This window comes from Gloeophyllum trabeum (assembly GCF_000344685.1).
Source record: "Gloeophyllum trabeum ATCC 11539 unplaced genomic scaffold GLOTRscaffold_00006, whole genome shotgun sequence".
Classification (NCBI taxonomy): Eukaryota; Fungi; Basidiomycota; class Agaricomycetes; order Gloeophyllales; family Gloeophyllaceae; genus Gloeophyllum; species Gloeophyllum trabeum.
In genome coordinates this window covers 1,704,483-1,713,351 of record NW_006920415.1, presented here as the reverse complement: position 1 = coordinate 1,713,351, position 8,869 = coordinate 1,704,483, and the positions used below count along the sequence as shown (strand labels likewise).

The 8,869-nt window shown below is 51.3% G+C and overlaps 4 protein-coding genes across 4 annotated transcripts; 3 read left to right on the top strand and 1 right to left on the bottom strand.

The window, feature by feature from the left end:
* The first annotated feature begins 1,147 nt into the window (after positions 1–1,147).
* GLOTRDRAFT_76209 (NAD P-binding protein) lies at positions 1,148–2,463 on the top strand. The gene is made up of 5 exons (XM_007867799.1): positions 1,148–1,211; positions 1,277–1,470; positions 1,554–1,902; positions 1,964–2,160; positions 2,217–2,463. Exons 2-5 carry the CDS (start codon positions 1,432–1,434, stop codon positions 2,361–2,363), a joined length of 732 nt encoding a protein of 243 aa, XP_007865990.1. The 5' UTR covers positions 1,148–1,211; positions 1,277–1,431; the 3' UTR covers positions 2,364–2,463.
* Positions 2,464–2,769: 306 nt separating this feature from the next.
* GLOTRDRAFT_60788 (eEF1-gamma domain-containing protein) lies at positions 2,770–4,689 on the top strand. Its single transcript, XM_007867798.1, has 6 exons — positions 2,770–2,856; positions 2,920–3,094; positions 3,267–3,421; positions 3,475–3,995; positions 4,054–4,408; positions 4,469–4,689. Exons 1-6 carry the CDS (start codon positions 2,803–2,805, stop codon positions 4,475–4,477), a joined length of 1,269 nt encoding a protein of 422 aa, XP_007865989.1. The 5' UTR covers positions 2,770–2,802; the 3' UTR covers positions 4,478–4,689.
* A 278-nt stretch (positions 4,690–4,967) lies between these two features.
* Positions 4,968–5,682, top strand: GLOTRDRAFT_129187 (uncharacterized protein; the record flags this gene model as incomplete). The annotated part of the gene is made up of 5 exons (XM_007867797.1): positions 4,968–4,997; positions 5,053–5,142; positions 5,199–5,249; positions 5,533–5,588; positions 5,646–5,682. 5 exons carry the CDS (start codon positions 4,968–4,970, stop codon positions 5,680–5,682), a joined length of 264 nt encoding a protein of 87 aa, XP_007865988.1.
* Positions 5,683–6,816: 1,134 nt separating this feature from the next.
* On the bottom strand, positions 6,817–8,731 carry GLOTRDRAFT_129186 (Bicupin, oxalate decarboxylase/oxidase; the record flags this gene model as incomplete). Its single annotated transcript, XM_007867796.1, has 10 exons — positions 6,817–6,916; positions 6,975–7,060; positions 7,118–7,239; positions 7,291–7,369; positions 7,431–7,806; positions 7,860–7,994; positions 8,046–8,100; positions 8,159–8,201; positions 8,251–8,306; positions 8,359–8,731. The coding sequence occupies 10 exons, from the start codon at positions 8,729–8,731 to the stop codon at positions 6,817–6,819; spliced, it is 1,425 nt and encodes a 474-aa protein (XP_007865987.1).
* Between the last annotated feature and the right edge of the window lie 138 nt (positions 8,732–8,869).

Here is an 8,869-nt window from a genome sequence, read left to right as displayed (position 1 = left end):
GGGTCGATTTTACCCAGGATCAATTTTAACCAAATCCGGCCAATTTTACCAGGACTGGAACCCGACCTTCCCCCCTGTCCTCACTTTTACCGGGATGCGGTATCTGACCATGAACCCCAGAAAATATTGATTAAGTATGCAAAAAATTTCATGGATCATTAGAGCGTCATATATGACTTCTAGGACCTTCTTTGGATGGTTATACAGTCTATTGGCGCAAATACTACTTGTTTTTCATATGCTGTGGCACACGCACGGCCCAATGTGGCTTCATGTAGCACAGCCTTTTACCGGGTTGGTATCCAACCCCCCGGCCCAGCGGGGTACATTACCGGGACTCCGGAACCCAACCTCCCTGTGGCTGAAGGTGTTTCTTACCGGGACTGTACCTGACCCTGGGGTCCCGGGAGCTCCGGTTTTACCGGGACGTGTATCCAACCTACCTAGGTAGCGGCAGGCATTGAGCATTTTCGTGGCTAGTTATGTGGACGAAATCTGTCGACATAGATTACATGCTACATTATTCTCCTCATAGCAATTTTGAGATATATGGACCAGGTACAAGATTGTACAGTAGGGATATATGACAGATTGACTTTTGTAAATGATTGTGGGGCTCACAAAAGATAATCTTTATTGAGAATTTCGAAGCTTGTAATATATATTTTCAGCAGTATTCTCTTTGTTGATACATTATAATTAAATCTTATAGATTCCCTTTTGACACTGGAGGATTTATAATCTTTAGGGCTGAGCAGAAGGTTGTATGAAAGGGAATTCCACAGGCTCTGATTGGCTGGGAATTCCCTTTCATACAACCTTCTGCCCAACCCTAAAGATTACAAATCCTCCAGTGTCAAAAGGGAGTATAAAAGATTTTAATTATAATGTATCAACAAAGATAATACTGCTGAAAATATATATTACAAGCTTCGAAATTCTCAATAAAGATTATCTTTTGTGAGCCCCAATCTTTCATATATCCCTACTGTACAATCTTTTGCTAGGCCCAAAAGAGTGTAACTCCCAAAGTGTGCAGAGAATGTGGCGCAAGTTTTTGAAACTCCGCGCGGATAGTTCCGATTCTCTCCAGAGGGGATGGGTACGAGACTACTCTTTTGGACGCGCTCAATCGAACGAACAGACGAACGGACGAACGAAATAAGAATTGTGCAGCACTAGTACTTGGTCGCAAGACCCGCTCCCCCAAGGTAGCGGGAATAATAGCAAAACCAAGCTGTCCGAAGACCTGAGTACTGACGCTCATCTTCCGCAGATATTGGCAAGATCGCGAATGACGTGATACATAGTCCAAAGCCTAGCACAGTCAGCTTGTTTATAAGCCGACCTAACGTCAGGGATGGCAGCCTGTGTAACTTGCTTAAATCCTTCAAGACGGCTTCAGTATTTCGCAGGTTTAGACATTCAGCGATGAGCAAACGCGTTGTAGTCGTCGGCGGACATGGACAGGTGCGTGCCCTCTACGGCAGTCGAATCTTTCTTGGGCAATCGCACGAGACAGCTGGGCTAATCTTACTGATCCAAAATCACAGGTTTCCCTCCGTCTTGCTCACATTATCGGGCCTACAAACTCAGTAACGTCCATCATTCGCAAGCCCGAGCAAGAAGCCGACATCATTGCGGCGCACGCTAAGCCGCACATCCTCTCCTTGGAAGATGCCCCTGCGGCCGAGTTCACCAAGGTGTTCGAGGGCACCGACGTGGTGTATTTCTCTGCAGGTGCGGGGGGCAAGGGCGGACCAGAGAGGACGAAGAAGGTCGACTACGAGGGCGCACTGAAGGTGTTCGACGCGATCGAGGGCGTGCAGGGGAAGAAGCCCAGGTTGATACTCGTTTCTGCGGTGGATGTGAGGGACCCGGAGAAGATACCGGAGTGGTACAGTGAGCCCTTCTTGATATTTCGCGGCCAAAGGGGTGCTGACTGAATGGGGCGGTCTCATAGATGAAGAGGACTTGGTCGTGTCCAAGCGAGTGCGGGGAGCGATATCCACCTACATGCACTGGAAATACGAGGCCGACAAGCACCTCGTCCAGCGCACGGCCTTCTCATGGACCATTTTGCGTCCTGGCGGACTCACCAACGAACCCGGGACTGGCAAGGCCGATATCGGGCGGACACATATCACCCGCACGATTTCTGTAAGCTTAGGAGTCATGATTTAATCATAAGATCGCTCACGAACGTTGTTGGACAGCGCGACGACGTTGCAAAGACACTTGCACTGTTACTGGACAGACCCGATGCGGAGGGCCTAGCACTTGATTTAGTCGGCGGAGACGCGCCTATTGAGGAGAAGCTGGATGTAGCCATCAAGAGTAAAGTAACTGCGTGGATAGGATAAACGAAGCACGCTGAATGAACGAAACCTATACAATGTTGCTGAAAAAGGCTCTGTAGTATAGCTAATGTCCAATATGCTAATGTACAATATTCGATTCCTCGTTCACTTGTTCGTGAGGAAAGGCCGCCGAAATTTCAGCCACAATCAAGTACAAATAACCTAAGGCTTTCTAAGTTTTCGATGTCTCTCAACATTGGGACATTGATTGATATGCATGCAGACCTGTCCCATTACCCAGCGCCTTTGAACTACGCTCATTTGGTCCAGGAAATACCATTTTGGGTTTATGTTTTTCGAAGAGATTCCAGAGATTGATGGTAAACGTGATCGATAGATAATCCTGCCCTAAGCCCACGTGTGACTCGTCGCGTTAAGCTCAAAAGGCGTCAAACAAATTTCGCCACCCATCCTCCTCCGTCCTCTTTCTTTACGACTCAAAATGGCCTCCATCGGCACTCTCTGGACGATACCCCAGTTCGACAAGGGCAAGCGGGTCAGTATTTGCGCGGATAATCACCCCTTGAACTCTGTATTCAACCGATTTTTTTTCGACCAGATTCGGGCGGTGGCCGCCTATGCTGGGCTGTCCGTTGACTTGCCCGAAAACTACGTCCACTTCGAGTCGAACAAGCAGCCGGAGTTCCTGGCAAAGTTCCCGCATGGAAAGATCCCTGCTCTGGAGACGAAGGACGGCTTCAAGCTGTTCGAGACAGCAGCTATCGCTCGTTACGGTGAGTCTTTGTTACCGCAGTGAAGGGGTCCGCTATTATGATGAGATACAACCATATTCAGTTATCCCTGTCTTAATCGTCATGTCGATATTTCGAATATCTGATAATAGCCCCTTTTCATGCTGTTCTGCGTTGTGCAATGAACGGCCATGCTGATCTGATTTCTGTCCAGTCGCCACCCTTGCCCCCAACGTCCCTCTCCTTGGCTCCACATCAGAGGAGGCTGCGCTCATCGACCAGTGGGCGTCTTTCGCCGACGGCGAGGTCGGTCAGTGGACCATTCTCATCTTCCAGCTCGTTAAGGGCATCATCCCCTATAACAAGCAAGTACGTATCTCAACGACCATCCCATGCAATTTGCCTAATGTGCTACCCACTAGCACCACACCATCTTCGCCGAGCGCCAACTGCGATCCCTTGAGACCCTCGAAAAGCACCTCGCGACTCGTACCTTCCTCGTCACCGAACGCATCACCCTCGCCGACATTACCCTCGCCTCCGTCATCTCTCGCGCCGTGACCGTCACCATCGACGCGGAGTGGCGCGCCAAGCTGCCCAACGTCATCCGCCTCTTCGAGACCGTGATCAACCAGCCGAAGCTCAAGGACATCTTCGGTACGCCCGAGTACGTCGAGAAGGCATTGCAGTTCGTGCCCCCGCCCAAGGAGAAGAAGGAGGCGAAGCCCGCCGCAGCTGCTGCCCCGAAGGCGGAAAAGAAGCCGAAGAAGCAGGAGGAGGACGATGATGAGGACGACGACCTCGTCCCCAAGGAGGCGCCCAAGGAGAAGAACCCGCTTGACCTCCTGCCCAAGTCGTCGTTCAACCTTGAGGACTGGAAGCGGGCTTACTCCAACATGGACACTCGTGGCCCCGGTGGCTCCATTGAGTGGTTCTACCAGCAGTAAGTCTGATCTGCGTCTATAGTCTCGTAACTCGGAGGTGACTGACGTCCGTCTCAGCTTCGACAAGGAGGGTTTCTCCGTCTGGCGGGTGGACTACAAGTACAACCCGGAGCTCACGCTCACGTTCATGTCATCCAACCTCATTGGCGGTTTCTTCAACCGTCTCGAGGCGTCGCGCAAGTACCTCTTCGGCTCGATGGGCGTGCTCGGCGAAAACAACAACTCCGTGATCAGCGGTGTCCTCATTCTCCGCGGGCAGGATGTCAAGCCCGTCGTGGACGTTGCCCCCGACTGGGAGAGCTACGAGTTCAAGAAGCTCAACCTGGACAGTGAGGAGGACAAGAAGTTCTTCGAGGCCGCCCTTGCGTGGGACCTCGAGCTCGACGGGAAGAAGTGGGTGGATGGGAAGAACGTGAGTGCTGTGTCCTCGTCCCTCGCTAGTGCAGACACTGATCGTCGTCGTATTCTGCAGTTCAAGTAAACGGAAACGAGAAGTCGCATTGTCATTTGTAGTTCTGCTCTCCTGCTTGCTTTTCTTTTGTAGCCTCATCTTCGAACTCTGGGTGTATTTCGCTAGATCTCACGTTGCTCTTGTCATCTTACCTTGTTGTGCAGCAGTGAAATGAAACTGAAATCATATCAAAAGAGGTCACACAAGAAGCTTTGTGAGAAAGGAAACCACTACTACCTATGACATCGGTCGATGAAGATGACTCATGATATACGCGTCTGTGAGAGCTTTACGTGACGGTCGGATCTTCCGGAATCGACGTTCAAACTCCTCGAGTTCATGAGGGGGCTCTTTGCTGCTCACCATGAAGTGCGAAGTTGAAGACAGTAAGCCATGAAGTCACCTGTGGCATTGGAGACATCTACTCAGCGAGCACGATATAGTAGGGCGTTCTGGACCACATGTACCGGTCCGTCGTCGCAAAGGGCCATCAGGAAAGCACTACTTGGGCATGTTAGACATGAGCAAGGAAGAGAAGGACAAGTTCAAGGTAATTCACTGATTTCTGAGCATTCCGCCTTGCTTGCTGATGCCGAAACCATCAGCAACAGATATTATCACTTGCAGAAGCGTATCTTGATATGTACATCCCCGTCACTCATCAGAGAGGGCAGTGGAAACTCTTCCTCATGGAGGTAGGTGAGGCCATATCCCTGACAAATTCGAATCCTTGACGTGCTTTCTTGGTCAGGTTCTGAAGCAATTCCCGCAAGAGCTCGAGAAGTTCAAAGATGCCGCCCCTGTGCGCAACTATATATCACGGCTCTTATATGCTCGCTATTTTCGGTGTATGAGACGAGTGGAGCGAACTGGATTGGTCAGTTCTGTGAAGGTCAAGAGATCGAGACACATTCCTAGCACCAGTAAAGATGCCACTCATGCACGCGAATCGTCGGTTGAGTCTTACCCACAATTAGGTGAAAGTGAACATGATGACCATGAGGATAAATCGGTAGGCTCCTCAACCAGCCGAGGTAACTTCCCGTGTCTCATCCATATTGTCCTTCTCATGCATCTTGTGCCAGTGGTTCATGCTGAAGAAGGTCAGCGCATGCATCCTCCTATGCCGAAAAAGAACAGAGTAAGTTCAACCAATGGTGACGCCGGCATGCTGGAGCTCAACCTGTTATATGGATAGGCATATGTCCTACTTGAGAGCAGTCGTTCAGGTGTAAGGCACGGAAATCTGACTCGTGCGGCCAAAAATGCATCATGCAGCGGACAGCCTCGGATCTACAATCCTGCAGCAAACAGACCCGATGCTCAAGCGGGAGCTATGGCTGCTTCTACCTCGATGATCCAGCCAGTCTGTAGCATGGCGCCTCATTCGAATGAGCATGAAGGGCTTGCTGGTATTGGCCGCAGTATGGCTGCCAATGCTGGCTCCCCTGAATTTGTCATCGATGTTGACGCAAAGGATTGGAGCATCGTGACATTCATGCACCAGCTTTCGCCGGATCTCGCTCACTTGTGGCCAGTATTGCAGGCGGTCGGTATTAGGACCTCAAATGACTTGAATGCCATAAGGAAGTGGGATCATGTACGTATAACCGAATTTGTGCAGTCTATGCGCCGGGAGCATCCAGGCATGTCACTATTTGAAAGCGAGGTCCTCAAGTTTGGTCTACAAGGGTGAGCGAAACCTCTGACCACGTTGACCATCCTTACCCTGAGCTTTTTTCTCTCCTTTCTCGTACAGACTTCCGTGAGACGCTGACCGTTCCTCACGGTCGATCCTAACCCATGATTTTACATTTCAATCAGAGTCCCTTCAGTTGCGACTGCTTACAGACTCGGACTTACTACGAAAAATCCGGGCACTGTGGCGAAGAGACTAGATTCATAGGTGTGGCGTTGATCAATCTTACAATTGTGCCCTGATGTCACAGGCCATTGAATATTGCATGCCGAATACTAGTAGTTTCTCTTGCTCAAGCTTCCCGATGTCTTACCACGTGCATGAGCAAGTCGCGCTGTCTCGGTGGACCCTAACCATGTAAACACATCCTTCAGTAAGTCAAGAAACCCGCCACGGAGGAGGCAAGCATCGTAATACCATGGACAACTTAAGAGGCTGTTGTTATTAAGTGACACATGTAGCATCTACAGCAGCATCTACCCCGACGGTCTGAATAAATAAACCAAGGACATAAGTAATACAAGCAATGACAGAATTTAGCCCAACTACAGCGGTGATTAAGCGAAAGATATTTAAACAAGTGAGTGAAATCAAAAGATGTGTGGAGCATGCGCGCGCAGTGTGTCAGCTACCGGGCTGACATAAATAACTCAGCTTTCGTTCTGATAAATTAAGAGACGACAATCTGCTTCGTCGTGGCGAAAGTGTCGATGACTTCGCTGGAGATGTTGAGGAGGTCGATGACCACCTGTCTAGGTGTCAATGCAAGCCTGTTTAGGGTGACGGATCAGCCGAAGTCTATACGACGGAAGAGAAGAAACAGCGCACCATTGTGTCGCACTGAAATCAGCAAACTGAGGTGCTTTGAAAAGCTCCAGGAAGATTAGTGGCTCTGTGGGAGACAAGTTTTTGACCTATAAAATAGGCAATGTCAATGACTATCCCTGTCATGAATGACGAAAGAAACATACATAGTGGCCATAAGATACGGGGAAGACACCGGTGTCACCGGCTTCGAAGTCGAATGTTCTGGAGGTGGCGGACCCTGCGAACGCCGTTGCACGCCCTTTGCCAGAAATAATGTACAACCATTCTGCGAACCAGAAGTCAGCCGTGACCCGCCCATGACATAAATTCTACCCACCGTCCGCAGTATGCCAGTGCAACTCGCGCATGCCGTTTGGTTCAACGTAAACGAAGGCGCTTGCAAGTTCCGTAGAAACCTGTACGGACAACGCAACCTAAGTACGCGCTCCTGTCACTGATCTGCTGGAAGTCGCCTACCGGGAAATTAGTCACGGAGTCCTGGATCTTAACCCAGCCTCCGGGCCCCGTGGTCTTCTTCTGCGTAGATAGATGGAACACATATGGGTTGGGGACCTCGCCCTGCGGGTCCGGAATCGCCTGCTGGCTAGCCTCGCCCAGCTGTGGCGGCGGCGCCGTAGATTCCAAGATATACGGGTCCGTCTTGGGGATGTTGTTAAATACGCTCGTGTTGACACCGAAGTTCTGGGCGACGATGTCCAGCGGGGTATGCGCGAGCCAGTCGGATAGCATGAACGTCGTTCCAAGGGCGTCGAAGTTGCCGTCGGTGAAGATGAGAAGGATCTCCAGGCCATCGTCGAGCGCTTGGATGGAGTGCGGGACGCCTGGAGGGAAGCTGGAAGAGTGGTGAGACGAACTTGCATCAGTAGGCTACGGTGGGATACTTACTAGTAGACGTCGCCGTCTGTCCCGTTGATGGGCCCTTTGATGTCAGAGATGTAACTTTTGCCAGTGGAGTCGACCGCTGCGATACGACCTGTCCCGCCGAGGATATAGCCCCACTCTGCGATACGATGCCAGTGCCTACATAGCTATTTCAGATACCGTGTAAGCGTGAAATCGCATTGGACTTACAATTCACGATACGCGTTGGGAGCCAGGCGTATTTCGGCGCCTGCAATATCCTTGGCTGCGATTACAGTGTCAAACTCAGGCAGCCGCTTCACAGAGGACAGCAGCAAACATACACGGCGGCAAATCCGTGATGACTGTTTCTCGCACCCACCCTCCCTATGTTGCAGTGTAAGCAAGCGCTTCCACATCATGCAAAGGTGCAAACCTTTAGAAGTCGCGTGTGTGACTGAGCCATACTCCATTTCAAGTTAGGTACGACGCCTGAAAGTGGTTAGTCAGAAGCCATCTACACCTAAGCATGACAGTGGCGTACCAGCATCAGTGGTTGGAGGCGCAACATTGTCGGGATTCTCCTCGTCGATCCCCGTGTTGCTGGGGGACAAGAAAGGGGCACCGTTGGCTCCACGCACCGGCTCAGGCGTGGAGCCCGTGAAGTTGGCTTCCTGGCCGACATCTGGGGGAGTTATAGAGTCACGCCTGGCGCGCTTTGCCTTCTCCCAAACAGGGCGGAGGTGGCGCGGCTTGACGCCGGCTGCCTCGCGCGATGCGAGGTGCAGGAGTGGCTTGACCTGGGGGTCCTGGCGTTTGAGGAAGTCGCTAAGCTGCCCATCCGCTAGCGGGGACGCGTCAGATAAAAGAGCGGACAGGATGGGCAGCAGCAGTGTCAGGACCCGGATGCGAACCATCTCGGACGGGATGAGACGGAAAGGGGGAGGGGAGGGGAAGGGGGAGGACAGAGATGAGGCAAATATGCCGCAAGCTCTTATCAATTTATAGTTACCCGCGACGTAGACAGGTGGACGGTGATGCGTCCTGGATGAGTA

Excerpts from the sequence above, each read along its gene's own strand:
- GLOTRDRAFT_76209 (XM_007867799.1), top strand. The coding sequence starts at position 1,432 with ATGAGCAAACGCGTTGTAGTCGTCGGCGGACATGGACAG. Across the intron at positions 1,903-1,963 it reads GAAGATACCGGAGTGGTACA|ATGAAGAGGACTTGGTCGTG; the intron begins GTGAGCCCTTCT and ends GCGGTCTCATAG. Across the intron at positions 2,161-2,216 it reads ATATCACCCGCACGATTTCT|CGCGACGACGTTGCAAAGAC; the intron begins GTAAGCTTAGGA and ends GTTGTTGGACAG.
- GLOTRDRAFT_60788 (XM_007867798.1), top strand. The coding sequence starts at position 2,803 with ATGGCCTCCATCGGCACTCTCTGGACGATACCCCAGTTCGACAAGGGC. Across the intron at positions 2,857-2,919 it reads AGTTCGACAAGGGCAAGCGG|ATTCGGGCGGTGGCCGCCTA; the intron begins GTCAGTATTTGC and ends TTTTTCGACCAG. Across the intron at positions 3,996-4,053 it reads ATTGAGTGGTTCTACCAGCA|CTTCGACAAGGAGGGTTTCT; the intron begins GTAAGTCTGATC and ends CGTCCGTCTCAG.